The following is a 24663-nucleotide window of genomic DNA, read 5'->3' on the forward strand; positions in this document are numbered from 1 at the left end:
ATTATACATACACTTAAATAAATATTGCTGGAGGCACGCTGGATGTGGATCATTTGGTTTCTGTGGAATATAAAGTGGGGTGCAGTGGACTGTCTTTGTTTGAGGACATCATGTGGAATTTTGAGTTTAGGAGCCGGGTTAATGCCTGGGGCGTTCCTGAGCATTCTTTGCGGTGTGACAGGGTGCATTGTCATAGGGGGATGTGCTTCTTCTGCAGCATTGTTTAGGTGGGTGGTACATGTTAAAGTATGTCCAAGTATTGTAAATACCACCAGGACCAAGGGCTTCTCAGCAGCATATGGCTTTGCAAAGAGATGACCATTAAAAGCAACTGTCAGTGGTTTTAATGTTTTGGCTGATCATCATTTTATTCAACCTGAAAATAAACATACTTCTTTTATTTATATAATAATAATAATAATAATAATAATAATAATAATAATAATAATAATAATAATAATAATAATAATAATAATATCTTATGTTTGAATGAAACCAATATTTTCAGTTGCTTTCCTCATGAGCTTGTTAGTGGGAAGCATAGTGTGCCTCTTTTCAGTCACATCTAGCGGGGCTCTAATCCTGCTTCATGCTGTTACAGCACAACTCGCTCCACCATTCCCCTGACTCTCCATGATATTTATTTTACCATAATCCAAATAAACACATGGGCGTCTTTGCACTGCGAGTACAGCGCAAGAGGAAAAAAAAACTTCCTAATGTTGATTTGTATCTCCAAATCCATGTGCCGGCTGCCGGCAGGTATTAACCTTTAGGCTTTATCCTTTCTCCTGCCTCCTGCCTGTCCTCTCCGACCATCATCTTCATGCCTGACGTGGCTCTGAGAGCTGAAACCAGATTGTGGCTTTTACCTGAATCCGCCCATCAGCCTCTTTCTTGTTTGGTACAGTCGATGTTGTTTGATTGAAGTTAACTCTGAGGGTAAGTGGCTTGTCAGTCTTCAAATTGGCAGTAGTTAGTGCTAATGAAGCAGTAATAACCTGGTAAATGTTCTTTATTGTGGTTATTTTTTACAGTGATTATGCAGATGCTTCCAAGCCGCTGCGGTATGATTACCTATAATTACAGTGAGGTATATTCTTATGGGTTTATTCCTGGTTTTTTATCCTCTTCATAATGCTCATTATTTTTGTTACTAATGCATGCATGCATGCTGTCACAAGAGAAACAGGATCTTCAAACATATGTTAGAATAAAGGTGGATAAAACAAGCAAGATCACTAATGAGCTCCTTGGTTACCACAGGAATTACCATGGCAACCAATAAAGAAAGAAAGTGTGGCCAGATTACAGAATTTAAATGAAACTAAATTCAAGTCCTGTAAGTTGATAATTAAAAATCTGATTGCTCTGCAGACAATCCCTAAAGTTTTGGTGCAGAATGAGCTACAGCACACAATGAAACTAATTGCATGTGAACGCTGCAAAACTGTATATTCGGTTTCTAATTACAGACAGTTTAGGTCCTGCAGTTACTTTTTATTTTCCGCACGGGAGTTGTACAGAAGAAGTAGATAGTTGTACTGTTGCTCTATGGCTCTGTGAGGATTAAAGAGCGTTTAATTCATGGCTATTTCACTAAGAGTCTCTGAGAGTTTTATAGGTGAGAGCAACACATCCAGGTATTTTGGCCTTTTTTCAGCTTCTGAAATACGTCATGGCAGAATTGTTTGAGAAACCGCAGTAAACAAATTGCTAACATTATAATAGTTAACAGGGGTCTTGCAAGTTAACTAGCACCCTGCAGTCCACTTGTTAACATTTACGTATTGATACTGTTATTATACTGCTTTCAGATCCAAGCCTGTCTCTTCAACAGGCTTCAGTGCCGTGTCCCTTGGTTTATAATAAGCCCAAGTCCTAAAGAACTATTCAGTTGTAGTTTGAACCCTGTAAAGCTTTTTATTAGCGCTGTTCATGGGCTGCAAACTTTCAAGCTAAGTTTAAAATGTCAGCATTAATTACAGCCCTCACGCTCGCTGAGTCCTAATGCTTCAGAGCAGATGACTAAAAATGAAGTTTTCAGTCTGGAGATTAAGCTTGGGATCAAAACTTTCTGATATCAAATAATTCAAATGATACAGCAACATATGAATTACCTGTAGTTGGGCATACGATGGGACCTGGTACCTGTACCTCACTTATTGACCCTCACTGTGCACTTTCATTGGAAACATTTAACTTAAACCTTTTAAATGAGGTCACCGCTGTGTTTGGAGTAGCATTATGATAAGCAGGCATGGCCAGTGGACAGCTACTCTCCTGAACCCTTCAAAAACTCACTAGTATTAGTTTTTCATCCTCCTTGCTGTCTGGAGTTAGTTTATGTAATTACAGGCCACTTTTACAGGCCGCTTGTCTTGATCCAAACAGCTCTGTGGCTCTTCTGAGAGGAGAGGACACTGATCTCATTTAACTTTACTTACTTCCCATGTCTCCTGATAACAGAGCGTTGTAATCCACAAGCTTTTTACGTCATCCTTGCAAGAGAGTCTCCACATGAAAAGCGGTGCTTTAAGCTAAATCGATACACTGTTTCCTCTCCTCTAAACTTCATTAAGCATAGACATTGCAGTATTCTCAGCCCAGGTGTCCAGCACCCAGAGAGAAGAGAACTGATTGTAAGAACTGGGAGGATACAGTGCAGGACAAGCATTTGACTATGGCTCTCATTAATGTCTGCTATCTAAAAGAGAAATGCACGGCATTACAAGAAATTATTCTGTTGTAGCTAATGAGAAAAAAGAAAGTTCACACAGAGACGCCCACCTTCTCTGACACATAGTTAACATTTATTTGATAGCGTCGGCAAGGTTCTTTGCGATGTATCCCTCCTCCTTAGCTTGAAGTTATATAACCACAGTATTGTCCTGACATTTCTCCTCATCGGGCGAGTGAAACAACGGCGCTGCCTCGTGATTCGCTCCAATGCACGCTCGGCGAACGGTTGTATCTCTGTCTGCTTCGGTTACACCAGTGAGTCAGCGGCAGAATCCCACGTCTCACCAACTGCTTGGAAGGGAAAACACGAGGAGCCACTCAGAAACGTCCAAGCATGAAGGGCCTGTGCGCAATGTAGTGGTGTCACTGCGTGTTCGAGCACTATTTATTGCTTCACAGACCCTCTGATAGTTTTTATGGGTCTCTCTCTCTGTGCCTTGTGAGTGGGAGTGAGGGTATCTTAGCCAAAACTACAGATTTTTTTCTTCTTTGCAGATCCATAAGTATTTGGACAGTGACATAATTTGAGGTATTTTGCCTGCGTATGTCAGTACATCCATCCTTTTTATTTAAATTATTCAGGTCCAGCTCTCTCTTTTTCCTCCTCATGAGCTCCTGCTGGTTGGACATTTCCAAAACCTTACCTGGGAAGTGTCCAGGAGACGCATCCTAGTTAGATTCGCAGACCACCTAAGCTTTTGATGCAGTGGCGCAGCAGCTTTGTACTCCCTAATGGCTAAGGACCTCATCCTCGCCCTACAAATGAGCTCAGACGCCCACCTCATGAGGAAGCTCAGAGGTGAGGGTAGGAACAGAGATTGACTTGTAAATTGACGGCTTTACCTTCACAATCAGAGTTCTGTTTACCATATCAAGCCAGTTAATTACTTGTACCACCGCAGGAGCTGCACAGGTTCATCTGTTTTCCTCCTGCTCCACTCCTCCTGCGTATGAAAATGACCCTGAGATGCTTGAGCTTTTCCACTTGAGACAGCAACTTATCTCCAACCTGGAGTAGGGGTCCACCCCTTTCCAGCAGACAACGACTTCAGACTTGAAAGTGCTCATTTTCCAACCTAGCTGTTGTTTGATGTTCTGTAAAGTGCTCCACAAAAAGCAAAGAACTCCACCGATTTTAATGCAGTTTTAAACATAAGAATTCTTCGAATACTCGGATGCAGTCTTATACAGTCAGTAACCACGGACATCTTCAAATGCTGATTTTTCTACCTTAAGATGCTCTGCCAGGCTTTCACTGCAGCGCCATCAGTTGTTGCTCGTTTGTGGGTCTTGCTGCTGTTCAGCCATCTGTGCTATGAATCACTGTCCCACATTTTTTTCAGCATTTGGCTAAATCTCAGCAGAGTAAAGCCGTTTACTCTTCAGCATTCCTCCTGCTACTTCTATCAGCGTTCACATCCTCAGTAAACTTCTATTCCATTGGCAGCCGAACATGCTCGTGGATCACACTGCTTCTGCCATGTTTCACAGATGATGTGGCATGCTTTGGATCTTCTACAAGTTGATCTTGTAGAAGATCCAAAGGAAAAATGTTCCAAAACTGGGGAGGAATGCACCAAATACTTCAGATTGATTTGGACACTGCTAAAGTTTCTGCTACTGCTAATATTTCTGTGTGGCTGTAAATCTATTAACAATCATGGAACATTTTTCCATGAAGCTGAAAGTCTACATTTCTGCCACAACTTGATTATTTCATTTGAATCCATTGTGGTGCTGTACCTGAGCAAAACTGAAATTTTTTTTACTGTGCATAGAATTTGGGACCTTAATAAAGCTATTATTTAATATCATTTATAATATTTTCAAGTAAATTGTGGATTTGTGATTGTGTGTGTGCCTAAAACACCTTTAAAACAACCTCAAGGTAGTTTTATTGCATCTCGCTGTGATTTATTCATAATTTGACATCCAGAAAAAATGACGAAAATATCAGATAATTAATCCAGAATTAATATTCATATCAATCTGTACGAAAGAAAGAAATATCTAATACAGCTCTACAGTATATAAATCCCGTTAGACTTCTCGTCTCACAGGTGTAGGAAGAAAAAGTTTTGAGGCATCTGTGAGCAGTTGTTGCTTTGAAACCACTTTCTACCTAAGATTTTAGTCCCTGTTGGAACTAGAAAACTGATCTTACTGTTTCTGTGCTTCTTGTGAATTGTTTAAATATTCTTCTGCTTTGAAATCTATCCAGGTGGAAATGTGTATCTCAGAGAAAAAAAAATTCAAATTTGAGTGTTAAATTCAAATTTCAAGTGCATTTGTCAAAGGAAAATATAGGCTATAGCTATACATGTTTATGAAGCATCCATTACCTTTTATACAAAGACTAAGTAATGATCTACTTCAGTGGTTCTCAGTTTTTTATCTGGTATAACACAACAGATACCTCACATGGATGAAGTACTCTTCATCCATAACAATCATACTTGTTATTAACCTCTGTCTCTCTTTCACAGCATGTCTTTATCCCGTCTTCCTTCTCTCACCCCAACCGGTCGCAGCAGATGGCCCCGCCCCTCCCTGAGCCTGGTTCTGCCAGAGGTTTCTTCCTGTTAAAAGGGAGTTTTTCCTTCCCACTGTCGCCAGAGTGCTTGCTCATAGGGGGTCATATGACTCTTTATGTATTATTGTAGGGTCTACCTTAAAATATAAAGTTCCTTGAAACGACTGTTGTTGTCATTTGGCGCTGCATAAATAAAGTTGAATTGAATTGAATTGAATCTTGCCAAAAAATGAATATTCATGTAATTTTGTTAGGGTTAGAGGTCCAGTGTTGAGGCATTTTTATTGAGCTCTGGGTTTTACCATTTACCCATTCTTCTCAGCTTTTGGGGGAGTTTAGTGAATTCATTTTAACTATTTTAATATATAAAATACTTACCAAGGTATTAAAGCTGTTATAATTTTACTCATATAGCTAAGCTGTTTTTACCATTACTTTATATATATGCAATTATTCATGTTTCTCAGATCAGTTTATATTAGTTGAATGAATCTTTATATGGCTGCTGTAAAACAATACTTGTGCCTGTGTTTGGGAATGGTTGCTGATCTGTAACATAGCTGTAATCCTTATTACTGTTGGCAGTCATACACAAATGATTCCCTGGCAGGTTTAAAACTATAATGGAAGGCTTAATGACATGTGAAGCTTGGTAACGTCGATCGTAGTTTAATTAAGATGTTTTTAGCTCATTACTGTATTTCTGACTGTGTTTATTCAGCTGTGTCTCATGGCTTTCATTTAGTGGACTCAGTTGTGAGGAACTGACATAAGTACACATAAATGCATATAATTTACATAAAAATGTACATTTATAAATATAGTCATATAGTTATTTAAAACTCATATAACCATGAAGGCGCACAGTTTCTAATTCAGCAGAATTATTTTGTATCTTTGGCTGTGTTTACACGCAATTTAGAGATAGTATATAAAATATATATGTATGTGAATAAAACTATATAGTTGCGCGTTATGATCTGCAACTCATTTCATCAAGGAAACTTGGTCAGCATCATAAACTGCATATAAACGATGGCAATAATTGAGCACTTATTGTTTAGTGAAGTCCCCTTTGTGTCGTAGCGATCTTAGTGTTTTGAAACTAGATGTGACCGAGGGACAAAGCAGGCTCATTAGCTAACAACCTGAGACTGATAAGCTGTTAGCCAATGAGCTGTCAGCCTGATCAGTACTCCTCTTCTTCTTTAGGGGTTGCCACAGCAAATCATCTGCCTCCATTTCACGCTATATCTAGCATTTTCAAAATAAGCTTCCTGTTCTATTCAGTATGACTTGAAAGTAGCATCTGAGCACATAAGCTTGTCAGAAAAGTGTTCACTGATCACAGGTCAGTGGAACCTAAGGCCATTTTCCCCTCTATACTGCTGGACACCTTACAGCAACCAGAAGAGTTGCCCTCTGCTGGCCATTTTAAATTATTGAGGTTTCTTGTGTTTGTTTTGGTTTGGTTTGAGGTCTCTTTCCATCCATCCTTACCCTTTACTAACGGCTCGTCTAACTGGGGTTAGAGAAAATCCAGGTACACAGGTATAGGGAGTCAGCCAGTCATGCAGAAGGCTGCCCCTCCATGAGCCAGGTTCTGTCAGAGGTTGTTGTTCTTCCTCAATATTTACCGTGTAAATATGAAGCTCTTTGAGATGACTGTGTTGAATTGGCACTTTATACTGAACTGGAATTAAAATGTTTCAAAAGCTACAGATTGCATGGCTGCCTCCAAAGACTTCATATTAGATGATGAAGGGCAAATGTGGAGTAACAAACTATAAGTCAGGCTAAAGATGTTTAGAAATAATATTAGTTACAACTTTACAATACTTTACTTGATGGTGGTAACTTTGCTTCAGGCTGTCTCCTTCGTCTCTGTCTCCTCATCTTTCAGGACGGAGCTTCGCTGAACTTGAGTTTCATCCCATTGGACATCAAGCTAACCAACTGGGATGACCTGCCCGAGGCCTTCAGCCGGCGCAGGGAAAATCGAATACAGGTCTGCCCTTCCCGCCGGGCTGAGTCTGGATATGTGCGCGTCTCTTGCGTGCGCTTTGATATTCATGAATGTGTGTGGGTGTGTACGTGGACTGGGGCATTCACACCAGGGAGATGTACCTACTTAATTTGTCGTTACTGTTAAAACACTTTAGAGGCAAATTACACTAAAGTTGACTTCTAGGTTATAAGATGTGCCACTGTTTGCTTCTTGTGATTTATTGCAAAGACAAAAAAATGTAGCCATGAGAAGAATTTAAGATGATGGAAAAGTCTGCATATGCTAGAGTGTAGAGCTAAAAGTTTTTCACTTAGTGTGCCCATAGGCTGCGTTAAGGATGACCTTAATTTTAGACTAAGATAATTTAGTTTCATATCTCACCAGTGGAGCTATCGCTTCAATTCCACTGACCCAGTGAAGATGAGACATGAGGCAGTACGGAGGTTATTAAACCTAATGGATGTGTGTGTGTCACTGGCATGTGAAACTAATGACACCTCTGATCATGAGCAGGAAGAGCAGCAGCGCACCATTGGGCCCCTGACAGATAGGTGGAGTATGGACGCCCACGTTTCACTACTGCAGGGCCTGACGAAGGAGAGCAGGAGAGGGAGGAGGACGAGGAAGTGGAGGTGGCGGACGATGGAGATAGGACAAAAGAGGGGGGGTGGCTTGGGGGTTTGGGCTGCCGAGGAGACGGGCAAAAGAAAGTGTGCAGTTTTATGAGGGTTGTTAAAGGAGACAGATCATCGCCTCAAACGACCCAAAGCACCAACCAGCTAATATTAAATCCTGCAATCTGCCGTGTCGGTACCAGCTACTGACAGAAGCCCCGCCTGTCACGTTGTTTATGTTGCTTTGTTAAACCGAGGCGTGAGTTGCAGCCATCCTCCAACCCATCATTTATGCCCCGTTACACTCCAATTGTCCATCACAATCAATACTTAGCAAGCGGTTTAATGCGGGATGTGAAACGTCTTGGATGGGGAAGCAGTGGTGTGTAAACACTCCTACAGCCAGAACAACAACACTGGCAAATGAATCAAACCATCTTTGAGATGAATGGTCAGTAATTACAGAATATGTATTAGAATAATCTGTATTTTATGAAAACTGGATAATGTTTCTGTGAAGATAATCATTAATTGAGGTTAAAATACAGTTTAGTGAAGAGAACACAACCCAAATAGTTTTCAACAAAAACCGTTTTAACGTCTTTGCTTTTATATTCTTACTAAAGCTACTCGGTCCTTATTTACATTAAGCGAGAAGTTGCACCTGTAGTGTAGTTGGCTTTGGTGCCGAGGCTCAGGTCATTGTTTGTCTGAAATAAGCCAAAATAGCTACCAGACCCCTTTAAATTAACATTTTTGTGATTAGCTGGCCCTGCCAAACAGAAGGTTTTAACAGATGGTGTTCTCACACTTTGAGCTCTGTAGTTACAACTTCAGTCAGTCAGGCCTAGAGACTGGTAAATGGTCGCCTGGAAAACGTGTATTATCAAACTGTTTGGCAAGAGGTCGCAGGAAATTACTTGCAGTTGATTGGTGTAATAAGTCACAATAATAATAATAAGTCTGGATGTGGTGCTGCATCCAGAATTTTCTAGCTATTTCTTTGGTCACTAGCAGTTTACCACAGTTGCACACTCACTTAAACTAATTGCAAAGTGGTTGTGAAACTGTTAAAAGTCCAAAACAAACTGGAAAAGGAGAATGTTTGCTTCAAAATAAAGTAAGGAACAACAATAAGAAAGAGACTGGTAAAAATGGCATCCATGGAAGAGTTCGAAGGTGAAAAACAAAAAGATCAAAACGATTAAAATGGCCCACCTCACTGTTACCAAAACACATCTTGATGATCCCGAGACTTTTGGGAAAATAATCTGTGGACTGACGAGACAAAAAATTCATATAAAGAACATCAAAGCAAGGGTCAAACATGGTGGTGGTAGTGTGATGGTCTGGGCCTGTTTAGATGCTTCAGGATGTGAACTACTTCTGTTAATTGATTCATCCATCCATCAATCTTCTTCCGCTTATCCGGGGCCGGGTCGCGGGGGCAGCAGCCTAAGGAGACAAGCCAAGTCCTCCCTCTCCCCAGCCACCTCCTACAGCTTGTCCGGGGAAACACCAAGGCGTTCCCAGGCCAGCCAAGAGATATAATCTCTCCAGCATGTCCTGGGTCTATCCCGCGGTCTTCTCCCAGTGGGACATGCCTGGAACATCTCGCCCAGGAGGCATCCTTGTCACATGCCTGAACCACCTCAACTGGCTCCTTTTGACATGGAGGAGCAGTGGCTCTACTCTGAGCCCCCCCCCCCCCCCCCCCCCCCCGGGGTGGCTGAACTTCTCACCCTATCTCTAAGGGAGAGGTCAGCCAAATGAGGAAGCTCATTTCTGCCACTTGTATCCGCAGTCTAGCTCTTTTGGTCACTACCCACAGCTCGTGACCACAGGTGAGGGTAGGGACGTAGGTCGATCGGTGCATTGAGAGCTTAGCTTTTACACTCAGCTCTCTCTTCACCATGACAGACCGGTACAGTGTCTGAATCACTGCAGCCGCAGTACCAATCCGCTCCCTTCTCCCCTCACTTGTGAACAACACCTCGAGATGCATGAACTCTTCCACTTATGGCAGGAGCTCGTCCCTGACCTGGAGTGAGCACTCCACCCTTTTCCCGGCAGAAATGAGATTCTGAGACCAACCAGGTGAAAGCCTTCCGCCACTTGGCTACACCTAAAAATTATCTCCATAAAATTATAAACAGAATCGGTGACAAAGGGCAGCCATACCAGAGCTCATCACCCACCATGAATGAGTCCAACTATGCAGACCAAGCTCTTGCAACAGTTGTATAAGGATCGAATGGCCTGTAGCAATGAGCCGAACACCCCATACTCCCGGAGCACCTCCCACAGGACACTCCGCGGGACACGGTCGTATGCTTCTCCAAATCCACAAAACAGATGTAGACTAGGTGGGCAAACTCCCATGCACCCTCAAGTATCCTTGAGAGTGCATTGATCTGTTAATTGATGCAATCATTAATTCTGCTCTCTACCAGAAAATTATGAAGGAAAATGTCCAGCCATCAGTTTGTGCCCTGAAGCTCAAGCACACTCAGGTTTTCCAGCAGGACAATGATCCAAAACACACCAACAATTCCACCTCTGAATGGCCAAACAAACCCCCGAGATGAAGGTTTTGGAGTGGCCTAATCAAAGTCCAGACTTAATCCAGTGAAGGTGCTTTGGCATAACCTTAAACAGGATGTTCATACTAAAAAACACTTGCCTTTACAAAGATTGAGCTCCACAAACTCCACAGTGAAACTTATTGCCAATTATTGCTTGCTATTAACGCTTGCTATTAATTGAATTTGTCTTTGTTGAAATTTGTTGGATGATCTGAAACATGTAAGTGTGACAAATATGGGAAAAAACAAAGAAATCAGGAAGAAGGAAAATAGTTTTTCATGACATTGTATATGGCAAAGCCTTTATTTACATATGTACCATGAAGGCATCATAGCGATAGGAAGAAAAAGGGCATGTGTTGAATGAAGGTGTGGGAGGTTGTTGCTGTTACTGAGCAAGTACAGTGGCTTGCAAAAGTATTCGCCCCCTTGAACTTTCCCACATTTTGTCACATTACTTCCACAAACATGAATCAATGTTATTGGAATTCCACGTGAAAGACCAACACAAAGTGGTGTACACGTGAGAAGTGGAACGAAAATCATACATGATTCCAAACATTTTTTACAAATAAATAAATAAGTGGGGTGTGCGTAATTATTCAGCCCCCTGAGTCAATACTTTGTAGAACCACCTTTTGCTGCAATGACAGCTGCCAGTCTTTCAGGGTCTGTCTCTACCAGCTTTGCACATCTACAGACTGAAATTCTTGCCCATTCTTCTTTGCAAAACAGCTCCAGCTCAGTCAGATTAGATGGACAGCATTTGTGAACAGCAGTTTTCAGATCTTGCCACAGATTCTTGATTGGATTTAGATCAGGACTTTGACTGGGCCATTCTAACACATGGATATGTTTTGTTTTGAACCATTCCATTGTTGGCCTGGCTTTATGTTTAGGGTCGTTGTCCTGCTGGAAGGTGAACCTCCGCCCCAGTCTCAAGTCTTTTGCAGACTCCAAGAGGTTTTCTTCCAAGACTGGCCTGTATTTGGCTTCATCCATCTTCCCATCAACTCTGACCAGCTTCCCTGTCCCTGCTGAAGAGAAGCGGAGCATGATGCTGCCACCACCATATGTGACAGTGGGGATGTTGTGTTCAGAGTGATGTGCAGTGTTAGTTTTCCGCCACACATAGTGTTTTGCATTTTGGTCTCATCTGACCAGAGCACCTTCTTCCACATGTTTGCTGTGTCCCCCACATGGCTTGTGTCAAACTGCAAACAGGACTTTTTAATGGTTTTCTGTTAACAGTGGCTTTCTTCTTGCCACTCTTCCATAAAGGCCAACTTTGTGCAGTGCACGACTAATAGTTGTCCTATGGACAGATTCCCCCACCTGAGCTGTGGATCTCTGCAGCTCGTCCAGAGTCACCATGGGCCTCTTGGCTGCATTTCTGATCAGCGCTCTCCTTGTGCCTGTGAGTTTAGGTGGACGGCCTTGTCTTGGTAGGTTTACAGTTGTGCCATACTCCTTCCATTTCTGAATGATCGCTTGAACAGTGCTCCGTGGGATGTTCAAGGCTTGGGAAATCTTTTTGTAGCCTAAGCCTGCTTTAAATTTCTCAATAACTTTATCCCTGACCTGTCTGGTGTGTTCTTTGGACTTCATGGTGTTGTTGCTCCCAATATTCTCTTAGACAACCTCTGAGGCCGTCACAGAGCAGCTGTATTTGTACTGACATTAGATTACACACAGGTGCACTCTATTTAGTCATTAGCACTCATCAGGCAATGTCTATGGGCAACTGACTGCACTCAGACCAAAGGGGGCTGAATAATTACGCACACCCCACTTTGCAGTTATTTATTTGTAAAAAAATGTTTGGAATCATGTATGATTTTCGTTCCACTTCTCACGTGTGCACCACTTTGTGTTGGTCTTTCACATGGAATTCCAATAACATTGATTCATGTTTGTGGCTGTAATGTGACAAAATGTGGGAAAGTTCAAGGGGGCCGAATACTTTTGCAAGCCACTGTATATCCCTGATGTCTCTGGAGGCGAAACCAGGCTCCAGTGCATAAAAGATTAACTTATTCGAAGGAAGTCTGCCTATTGGATATAATGAAGGTCGCCAGGACGCTGCTCCGGATAGTTCCAGCCCACTTGAGCCCCTGCACTTGCATTTTATAAACATTATAATGTGACACACGAGTGAAATTGTAGTGCAAAGTGAGAGACGAAAAAGTCTCATTGTGGAGAGGTTTGTGTTTATCTTTGGCAACTAGAAGCACATAAACTTTTGATGTTTGTTCTATTTTTTGAACCTATACGTTTTTTTCCCTATTTTCTGTTTTAGTGAAGTAAGAAACTCGAGGAGGACAGAGCACATTGTGTATGTCAGTCTGGTCTGTGACATTTAGATATGTGTTCTGTTAAAGTAATAAACAGGTGTTACAAATGTCCCAGTAACCTGGCTGTAACCATGATACAGTTTAGATAGAATTTTACATATTAATTCCTCATTTGTATAAACACCAATATGAAGGTTTCCTAAAAAGACAAAAACCACTGGGACCAATGATTTTGTTTTGTTTTTAGCCTTTGGAGTATCATTTACCACCAAGAAAAAAGTAAAACTTAAAGGATAAAAGTATCATTATCATACATCTTTGTCCAGATACACAGTGAAAATCAAAGCACCCTCTGTTTCCACCCACACGTCTCACCTATTAACCTGTCTGACCTTCGGCCAATCTGCAAGCTGGAAGGAGCATCCCACTCTCCTCCTTAGTTTCAACTTTTGACATCTGATTCAACTTTTTGGCTCTCATCTAACCTCTGATGGCCTGGCAGCACAATTACTATTTCAGATTTTCACTAAGCTTACCCACAGTCTTCATCTCTACTTTCCTCCTGTCAGGAGGAAGACTGTCTCGCTGTAGAGGAGGGTTTCGGTGCTCTACCGGCACATGACGTTCGGCTTGATGCTGTGATTTGAGTTCCTAATGACAGAGTACTACTTGCCTTCAGTCTCAAGGATGTTATGGGCGATAATAATTTAGTATCGTTTGTGGTTTTAAATGCCGTTGTTCTGGTTTTGTGAAAATATGTGCAAAATAAGTCGCAGTAGATGGCGGCCCCTCGCTGACTCTGGTACTGTCTGTTCCTGATAAAAGCAGAGATGCTTTTATGCTCCTCACATACGAGGTCTTGAATAATCTGGCCCCATTTGATCTTAATGACATTATAGCACTGCATCACCCCATTAGAGCGCTGTGCTCTCAGACTGCTGGCTTACCTGTGGTTCCTCGAGTATTTCAAAGTAGAATGGGAGGCAGATGCTTGAGCTTTCAGGCGCCTCTTCTGTGGAACCAGCTTCCAGTTTGGATTCGAGAGACAGACACTATCTCTACTTTTAAGATTAGGCTTAAAAATGTCCTTTTTTAAAGCCTATATTTAGGATTGGATCAGGTGACCTTGAATCCGTAGTTTCTTCCTTTTAAAAGGGGGTTTTCCTTCCCACTGTCACCAAAGTGCTAGCTCACAGGATGTTTGTTGATTGTTGGGGTTTTCTCTGTTTTCTTTGTATTGTTGTTGGGTCTTTTTACAATATAAAGCACTTTGAGGCAACTCTTCTTGAGATTTGGCCAAATAAAAATAAAATTGAATTAAATACATGCTCTAATTGACAAGCCAGCAGTTTCCAGCATACTTGACAAGGGACCGGCTGGTTAATGTCACATAGCTCATTGCTGTTATCAGATAGTTGTGCGCACACTCAGAGGCAAACGCTTACGTTGCAAATGCTAATGCTAATGTTGTTAGACATTTGCATTAGCATACACATTAGACAGACCTAATCAGGCAGTTAAACCCCCCTTACACAGCTAAACGTGGACATATAAAGTGTGACAATTCATTTTATTATAAAAATAGAATTTAATATTGAAGAAAAAGTTATTTTTTGGTTTGTATATGCTGTCAATTCTAGTTCTGGAAACTGGAATCAGCAAAAATCTGTATGGGCTATCAGAATCAATCCAAGAAAATTGCAATCAGTCCTCTTTTTTTTTTTTTTTTTTTTTTTGCCTGTCCCGTTTGGCTCTTTTGCCATCAGAATTGTTGTCTAAAGGCAAAGAAAGATGCCCAACGGATTTACTTTACCAAATTGACCATCCCAGCCTTGCTGTAATGGTCCATTTGATTCACCTTTTATTGTTTATTTTATTTTCGCTTACTGAATACGGGACAGACTTGACTGGGGGAAAGAAGGGGAGAAAGAAAGAGGGAAAGAGAAACAGCTGAGAAGAGGGACGGGGGAGAAGGGCAAAAAACAAAAACCAACAGAACGGGCAGAAAAAAAAATGCATATATCAATCACCTGGATCACCTGCTGAGAAAGAAAAAAGAAAACAAGCAGAAGAGAACAAGAGTAATAGAATAAACAACATCACAATGATATATGGGAATATGACAGTAAATACTAAATATTAAACATTATTGTGCAGCACATAAGATCAACAGAACACAGTGTGCTTTGAGGTAGGAGCCAAAAAGGGTGTAGTTTGTGGGTGTGATCACCCGTGTGTACACCTGTGAGCATGGACGCGCTTGTTTTTTAAAAGGTTCCTTCATGTAATGATCTGCTAGAGGGTGTGGGGGGGCCACAGCCCCGTCCTCCAGGGCATGAAGCAGGTATGGAGGAGATCAAAACTCCAGACATCCAGAGGCCCCCAGAACACAAGAGACCAAGGAAGACCCACAGAGGGGCAGCCGCGCCACTGTCCCAGAAAGAGCTGAGGAGAGTCCCAGATGAGGGCTCACTCAGCAGCCACGGAGCAGAAGCCAGGGGGAGTTGCAGTGACGCGCCCGTGAGCTCCGCCGGCAGCCAGCCGTGCCTGAGTGACCGAGCCCCAGGCCGAGAGGCCGGGGGCACCCCACCTCCGAAGTGGCCCGAGCGAGCCCCAGGCTCCAGGTCCCGATAAGCGGCCGCCAAGGAGTGAGCCGGTGTGTACCTGGACGCCCATCCCCGGACACAAAGAACCACCAACGCACCGATGTCTGAGGGGGTCCGCCACTGGCAGGGGAAGTGGTGGTAGGGGGAGATAGGCCTCCAAACCTTGGAGGGCCTGAGATGTCCCCAGAGAGGTGGCGCCTGACACCCAACCTGACATATAGACACAGACATACAGGCACACACAGATACAAACATCCATTCCCACCCTCATGCTCTCATATGCACTCACTCCACACTCAACCAACGTGGAGACAGACATAAAGAGACGCTGTACACACGATCACACTCCCCAAGCGTACTCTACGAAACAGGTCTAGGTACCCTTGCCCCTGGAGGGGGGAACTGCACCCAGACCCAGGTGGTGTTACCCTTTTCCCTGCGGTGGGGAGAGGCAGACCACCCCGACTCCGCAGCAGCAGGGAGGCCCCACACTCCAGACCGCAGTCGGACGGCCAACTCCTCCTCCTAGCCCCCCCGCTCCAGCAGGCCGCAGAGAATGGGGGATATTAGTGTGTTATATAAATATCACATGTATTATATATAGATAGCTGTCATGATACATGTTGTACATATGTTATATAATAAATATTTTAAAATATATACTTATTAACGTTATTTTAATGAGTTCATCTTTACATCCAGACGTCAAACATTTGTTTCTGTTGAATACTTTCATTTAACATTAAACATTTAATGAGTAGTACGTACTAATTCCTTCAAAATATACCTGCGCAAAGATCAACAAAGACAGCTTTCATGCTGTGATAGCTTGAAACCTGTCTGCATATAACATATAAAGACTTTTATCTTGACCCAAGTCTTTTTTGTGACGGTAAATATCATCCATAGCAAAGACAGGGAAAAAAACCCTTTCAAGTGTAATATACGTAGGTAAATTGTCCATTAAGGCTCGGTGTCTGGTGAGCTATTTGTTATATTGTTGGTAGATTTCCTTCGAATCCTGCCTTCGCTGGAAGAATATTCAGCCCTCTTTTGGTTTAATGGGTTTTGTTCAGCTATCTGGAAAACTGTCTCCTTTGAATTGTTTGTTTTTGACTGAAGTGCATTTTCAAAATTGAAAAGCTAAAAAATGTTTTGCTTTTAAAGAGGTTTCACTGTCCAAACTATCAATTTGTGTTGAAAATGAAGACTCCGGCGGCTGCAGTTGCGGCTTGAAATTGAATATGAAGTGAGGTGTCGTGTCGCCCCGCAGGTGCTGAGCTTTGTTATGGAGTGGAGCGGCCTGCCAGCCATGAAGCAGAAACTGCTTCGACGCAGCGGTCTTCTCTTCCACAGCCCTACCCTGGGCTTGCAGCAGCTGTCCGCCGCCCAGCGCCCTCACTCGAGCACCAAGAGGTCAGATTTTTTCCTTGAAGGAGACGTGCTTTGACTTTCACCAAACCTCTCTTCTAATCAGTGAATTTTCAGTCACTGAAATGAACGTTAAGTGGTTTGTATTGAGTTTTAACCTTTTCCAAACCGCCCAAAAAACAAGTTTGTTTTTCTGCTTTAACCGCTAATGTTATATGGATGTAGTTTGTGAAGCCAGTTTGGAAATACCTTAAACCCAGATTATTTCTAGTGGCCCACAGGATGTGACTCCTCTGATTGTAAAAACTGTTGTATTCAAGTCTGTCAGTAAACATTTGCCTAGTGAGTGCATGCTCTCACTCATTAGTTTTGGGTTTTTACAAGGTGTTCTTTAAAATTATGTTCCTTTTTTGAGGCAAAGCAGAAGATAAAGCTGGAAGTCTTCGCCTAAAGAGTGTCCCTCAGTTTCTCAGTCATCACGTCCTGCTTCATGTTGGCTACATCGGGTTTTTTAGGTGTTTTTTTTTTTTCTAATATACAGTCTGCGGGTCATGATTTGTGTGGTTTTAGGCTACGTTCCAAAAAGATGCAAACACAGTTCTATAAAAACACGGGGAGGCTCTATAAGTAAAAACAAAATGCAATTCTTTGCAATAGGGCTGAACGATTATGGAAAATAATCTAATTGCGATTTTTTGCCCCAATATTGCGATTGCGATGCGATATGCGATTATTTTTTAAGGTCTTTGTCTTCTGTATTATTAAACAAAGACAAGCAATACATCATATAGTATGGCCAATACTATATTACATTAATTTTAAACTGTTCTTTCCTGGAAGACAGACCTCTGTTATGATGACATGAGGTGATGCATGAATTGATGACTGACATTTTTATTTAACTTCTTCAATCACAACAGTATATTTGAACATACACAATAGTTTATTTTTAGCTTACAAACATCTGAGCATAAAGTGCTGACAAGGAACCCTGGTGTAAACATTAAAATGAAAGTCAGTACAATGTGCAGATTGCAGAAATATACATAAAAAAAAATCAGTGGCTTTACCACACTCAGTTTTTCGACATCTGTGAACTACTAGACAGTCATTCAATTAAAAAATAATATTAAATAAATAAAACTAATAAATAAAAAATACACACATCTTACTGATCTCTGCAGTCAGTAACATTACACATAAAGTGCAAACATAATAGCAATTGTATAAACACACACACAAACACGCCTTTAAAATTTAAAGGCGTGAAATTGGACGGTCTAGTTCTGATTAGCGTCACCGCTGTCTCGGTGGAGTTTAATAAACTCGGCCGTCTGCTTCTTGCTATCTAAAATATAACCAGACACTGGTGTAAATTCTCGACGGTCTCATACTTCTGTTTAATAAGTTTTCTGTTTGACGTTTAGTCAGCTGTGTGAAAACCAAGGAGGAACCCACCCGGGGGATTAATAAAGTTTTATTTTATCTAATCTAATAACTTTAATCTCAGCCAAACCGATTTACTCACGAACAAACAAAACACTGAAAAAAGCCCAACAATAACATTTTTAGGTTGTCTAAGTGACTTATATATTACGTTTAACCCGAGCAGCGAAACTCCGCGGTGATCTGAAAATGATGTGCCGGGAGTTGTGCCGTTCTCGGCCGCATCAGTAACCCTCGAGCTCCCGGCTAGCTGTCGAGCTGGTGGGTAGCAGACGCCTCTGAAAACGTCGAAGCACTTTTGCAAATATGGGATATCTTGATAAACCGAGCAGATATTTGATGTTTACACAACTACTTTCTCGCCTGAAAATATGTTAAAAGTTTATTTTGTGACCCAGAAAGATTAGTATGAGTAATTTTAAAACTTAGTAGCGGCCGCCATTGTTGGAAACTGGAGTTTGGCTGGGCCGCGCTATGAATTCTGGGATATGGTAGTAATTTGGACAGCCTTCGGCGCGTCGCTGTGACGTAATCGGTCTACAAATGCGGCCTCAGGAGGATGCAGCCCATGAATTTGGACATGTCCAGAGTATAATCGCAGCCTTTGCGGTTAGAAAATTGCACTTGATCATGTCGCGATATTATCGCAAATGCGATATATCGTTCAGCCCTACTTTGCAAATCCCATGAGCCCAAATTTTATTCACAACAGAAAATGTTAAATATTTAACGTGAGAAGGTGTACAATTTCAAGAGAAATATGAGCTCATTTTGAATTTGATGGCAACAGCACATTCTATAAAAGTTGTCTTGAGTCATGTTTACTACTGTGTAGCATCCCCACTACTTTGAATAGCAGTCTGTAATAATATCTTGGACCTAAGGAGCACAGCTGCTGGAGTTTAGGGAGAGGAAAATTGTCCCGTTCTTATCTAATATATGGTTCTAGCAGCTCTACAGTCCTGGATCGTCAAATGTTTTCAGCTAGTGAAAGATCTGGACTGCAGGAAGGTCAATTCAATATCTAAATTCAGACCTCCGGTAGACCATGCACACGCATTACTGATGAAGGTCCAGCTATCTGAATACATCTTTTACCTAAACGTTTCAAGTTTGTACCACATTTAGTGAAAACTTTCATCTAAAAACAATATTTAGAATCAATATTTTGCTAATGCATTAGCCAAACATGTCTTCACTTACCATCCTCATTCTGTGCAATAAGCTTTCCCACATGTGGATGGGTTTCCTGTATTAACAGATTAAGGCTACGTTCACACTGCAGGTCTTAATGCTCAATTCCGATTTTTTGATCAAATCCGATTTTTTTTGTCTGCTCGTTCACACTACAAATAAAATGCGACAGCAAACGCGCTCTAGTGTGAACGCTCAAAGCGGCCCGCATGCGCAAAAGAAGACGTCACATACAACGCGCTCTGTTTAGACCCAGAGCAAACAATATTGTTTGACTGATGGCCCTTAATATAAAGACTTCGGACTTCACGTTTCCCAATTTTTGCTTTAAGTTATTTTGTTATTTACATAATAATGTAGATAACCTAATAATTATCCTTATTGCTGTTTTAGAGGAGCGGTGCTTCAAAGGATAGTTGCAGATTTCTGTCAGAATCTGCAGATTATGCAGTACAAATAAAATGTTCACGTTTCTTCAACGTTGTCTTCCCAGCTGTTTCACCGGATGGTCAGGAAGCGTTCGCGATGTCTACTCCAGCGCTTCTCCGGCGCTGATAATTGGCGTCTGTCTTGTGGCAGTGACATAAAAGACGGATTTAATGCGACTTGACCGTTCACACAGCAGTCGCTTTCTGAAACATCGGATATGTATCGCATTCAGTACCACATACGAAAGTGACCCAGATCGGATTTGAAAATATTGGATTTGTGCCGTTCACACTGTCATAGCATGATCGGATATGGGTCGCATAGGGTCAAAAAAATCGGATTTGATGCGCTTTCGCCTGCAGTGTGAACATAGCCTAAGTGTAGAATTAAACATACAGATTGTAATATGAACTAAATGGATCTTATGATCATTTATTGCTGTATTTAATTAATTTCTTCTCACATATCAGCTTATTTAGCAAACTAGCTACATCTGCCAGCAGTTTCCAGCAGGAAACAAGAAGTTTGCCATTTTTCACCACTGCTTGACATCAAAGACCCATTTTTCTCCTAAATGATGTTTTCAGGTTTGAATTCTTCCTAATCATCACTATAAACCGCACGTGTGCACTAATGATTGGTTGTGCCACACCTCCCCTATAAGCAGTTCAGCAAACCTGTATACTGTAAGCAAAAATGCATCTCCCACAATGATCCAGTCAGTAAGATATCCTGTAACGCTGCTTTGAATCGGTGGAAATAGTGAGATTTAGTAGTTCCCAACATTATGACAGAATCCAAGAAGTAATGTGAGAGATTTCACAGAGAAACAAGCGGATTTGTAAATACTAACTGCCCCAGGCGTCATGGAAGGCTGAATAATGCGTGTGTGCGTCTGTGTGTGTTTTCGTGCCCGTGTGTGTGTGTGTGGGGGTGTATCAAAGGGTGTCTGCTGAGACATAAGAGAAAATGGGATGAGCTCTGTGTATGCGTACATGTGTGTTTTTTGACAAACAAGCATTGTTGCTGGCACACTAATTACAGCTGGCGTGGACTAAGGCAGGGAGAGTTTGCCAATTACAGGGCAGACGTGTGTGTGTGTGTGTTTTGTAAGTGAGGGAGAGTGTTTCTCAACTGGGGAAAGCGTTTGGGTGCATGAACCTAATCAAGGTGTGAGTAGGAGGCAATTGGCCCGGCTTGATTTGATACCTGTTTGATTTATTCACTAATCAGAACCAATCAAGCTCCAGCTATGGCTCAGCGGGGCGATCACAGCTCACCTTCCCTGCTCTGAGACACTCAGTTTTCAACTACTTCAAACTTAATACACTTTTCCTGGGTTTCCAACACTGGATACTTTTGTTATAAACCATTCATGGTGATTTGCAGCAATTTTAGAAGATTTAAGGAGATTTTAATCCAGTTATGCGCACTGAGGAGGTTTCATTGTTAAAATACCAAAACGTTGGAAATAAAAAAAGTTGATTGGTGCCTGTAATTACCACTTTAATGCAGAGAAATAATAATGTTATTTTTTCATTTTTGTGTGCATACAAACACATAATTGTTAAAGCCAGCATCAAATGTAGAGGCTGTTAAAGTTAAATGTTTTATTCGGTGTTGTGCAGACCAGTTTTTGTCATCTGAAATGTATTATTATATACAAGCTCCCAGTCAAACGCTGAGCAGCGCAACACAAAAGACTTGGTAGTTCAAAATTACAGCGTAGGAGTATTTCAGTGGGACTTGAAAGATGTTTAACAGAATCACTCACAGTGAACGTTGGAAAAACTAAGTGGAGCTCTATGATAATGACTAAAAGAGCTACTTGGAGTCCAGTGTTCCGGTTAACCAGATGAGATTGGACCTGCAGAGGTGCCCAGCTTTTTAAATAAAAACATGCAAAGTCTGGTTGCTGACATTGTCTGCGATTCCTGAGACCGATTGGCTGGAGCTCAGAAGAAGGTTGAAAAACCTGAATGTACCAACTCTCTACAACAGGGGTCTCCAACTCCAGTCCATAAGAGCTGCTGACCTGCAGCTTTTAGATGCATCCTTGTTCTGACACACCTGAATCAAATGAATGGCTTGTTATCAGGCCTTTGCCAAACTTGATGGTAAGCTGAAAAGGTAATCCAAGCATTTGATTCAGCTGTGTTGGAGTAGGGATGCATCTAAAAGCTGCAGGACAGTAGCTCTCGAGGACTGAAGTTTGACATCCCTTGCTCTACAGGAAGAAAACCAGGACTGTAGCTACAACATGCAATCCTGAATCAAGCTCCGTCTCTACAACTTGATAAATCTTCATCCAGATGGGTCTTAATGCTCGGACAACATAAAGGAAACCACTGATCACTAAAAACTGCACATTTTAAATTTGCACAAGACCACTTGGATGTTCTACAACACTACAGGACGCCTTACAATCACTGAGAGGACAAATGAATTTTTAAATTGGATTCGATTTACAGGCGAATGTCAGGGCAGCACGACATGAAGCGAGAATACAAATTTGGTGATGGAAGAGCACACTTAAATAACTCAACAACAAAATAAGAAAATTCATTTTTATCAAACGGCCAAATGAAAATATTGACCTTGACTCAAATGAGATGCTCAGACGTGACCTGAAGAGGACTGTTCAATCAAGACGTCCCGGAAATGTTGACGAACTAAAACCGTTTTGTGGGAAGAACGTCCAGAATTTCTCTCAAAACTAGCTGCAAAAAGTGCGTAATTGTTACTAAATTGAAGAAATCGCTTTTCCAGCCTTCGCTTTGATCGCTCGATGAAGACTTGAAAAGTAAAACTGCTCGTGCGTTAGTATGAAACGCTATATTTATAATAGTATATACAACACTGAAATCATGTTCAGCATCTAAGATGGAAACTCAGTGCATTTGTATTTGGCTAAGATGTGGAAAGTACTTTTGTTGTGTTGTCTTGGCAGCGTACATTAAAGCTGTACTCGAGCAAATTCAGTACAGCATTTGCATATAGTTGATGGACTTGTTAGAATTTGAACTTTTGATTTGTTTTCTTCCTTTTTTCTTTTCCCAACAATGACTCACTGCAAAAGTGCTTTTTTATAAAGATTTGACGCAAACACTGGATGATGCACTTTCCTCGAGAATCTTCCTCCGTGATAAACTCAAACTCCCCCAGTATGTAATACAGACTTGCTGTTTTAAATTTAAAGTCTCAAGCTGAAACTCAGTAAAGGTAGGACTATTTCCTCAATTTTGGCAAATCTCATCCAGAGCCACAGAAGACATTTTCACAGGCTGAGTGGTGCTGCTTATACCAAGTAGACTTTTCAGATTTGCATTCTTTTGCAGCATTGTTTTGACAGTACTCGTCTTTGCAGTGAACATTTGGAGTTGTCCAACACACTGATTTTTTTTGTTGAGTTAAAGATGGCATACTTGATGTCACGTTCATGTTCAAACACACATTTGACATGGGAATTAGCAGCTTCACGTGTCTCTGAGAATCTTTGCCACCGAAAAGGCCGTTACTGTCAGCTCTGTCTGACCGAGGCCGGCAGAGAACAGCAATCAATCAAAGCGGCTTCAGCTGGGCCACACCAGTGCAGCAGCTCGTTAGTTTGATTTCACACAGCTGAGCAGGGTCTGTCCTCTGTGCCGAGCCAGGCGGCTGTCTGCACCTCCGCGTGTCCGCTGTCAGCTACCCGCTGACTCCCTGACTGTAACAGCGCCCCTGCAGCTGCGCATCAAATGTCTACCGGCAGAAAACCGTGTCCAGATAATCAAGTTCAAATCACGCTGCGTTTTGTCATTCCTGATGCAACCTCCACCAAATATGTGCTGCACGTTTAAATTTACTGTAGCTTTCTAACTGCCTGTACCTGCAATATTAAAGGAATAGTCTGGGGAAATTCACTGATTTGCTTGCCTCCTGAAAGTTGGATGATGTTATTATTATGAGCCACCAGCTGCTGAGCAGTTAGATAGGAAGTTACTAGTCCTGGCTACAAAGAAAATCCCTTTGAGTTGTTGTTTATATAGTTGATTTTTGCACAGACTGAATAAACAAGATAAAGTACTGTGATTAATGGGTGTTAGAGCTGCTGGTTGTCATCTTTTTGTTAGACGGAGCCAGGCTAGTCCCATTATTAATCTAAGCTAACGGTGAGTCTCAGTTGTTTTATTTTCTTTAGTACGCTGTGTACACCAAGCACTTGTCTAATACATACATTTTGACAGGATAGGGTTCTCTGAAAATGAGTCATTTACCAATAATGACATGTACAGTATTTCAGTGTGTCATGCTAACTACAGCAGTATGTACTCAACATAGTGAGTCTAGTATAGAAAGATGTGATTTGAGCAAAGTATGAGTTTCCATTCATTTCCTTTAGCTTTATGGTTGTAGAAGCATGTGCTATCATCATGTGGTATGCGGCAAGAAAGGATAAAGGCTACATAGCTGATGATCTAACTATCCTGAAACTGACACAAATGTCCATCCATCAATTTTCTTTCACTTATCTGGGGCCAAGTCACAGGGGCAACAGCCTAAACAGCGAAGCCCAGACCTCTCTCCCCCCTGCCACCTCCTCTGGCTTGTTTGGGGGAACACCAAGGCATTCCCAGGCCAGATATAATCTCTATAATATTATCCTGGGTCTCCCAATCAGGGCCTCCTCCCTGTGGGACATGCCCGGAACACCGTCAGATGCCCAAACTACCTCAGCTGGCTCCTTTTGATGTGGAGGAGCAGCATCTCTACCCTGAGCCCCTCCCGAATGGCAGAACTCCTCACCTATCTCTAAGTGAGAGGCCAGATCATCTGCAAAAAGCAGAGATGTAATTCTGAGC

At 41.8% G+C, this 24663-nt stretch overlaps 1 protein-coding gene across 4 annotated transcripts in view; it reads left to right on the top strand.

Annotated features, from left to right (window-relative positions):
- zranb3 (zinc finger, RAN-binding domain containing 3) overlaps nt 1–24663 on the top strand; it is a 122536-nt gene that overhangs the window by 80687 nt on the left and 17186 nt on the right. For all 4 annotated transcript variants that reach the window (XM_085264339.1, XM_085264336.1, XM_085264337.1 and 1 more), the window contains exons 16-17: nt 7179–7283; nt 16656–16798. In XM_085264339.1, coding sequence (XP_085120465.1) covers nt 7179–7283; nt 16656–16798 — 248 coding nt within the window. The remainder of the gene's footprint in view (nt 1–7178; nt 7284–16655; nt 16799–24663) is intronic.

This window comes from Mchenga conophoros, linkage group LG23 (assembly GCF_057382185.1).
Source record: "Mchenga conophoros isolate Kocher_MC1m ecotype Shallow Benthic linkage group LG23, M_conophoros_male_GT1.1, whole genome shotgun sequence".
In the NCBI taxonomy this organism is placed as follows: domain Eukaryota; kingdom Metazoa; phylum Chordata; class Actinopteri; order Cichliformes; family Cichlidae; genus Mchenga; species Mchenga conophoros.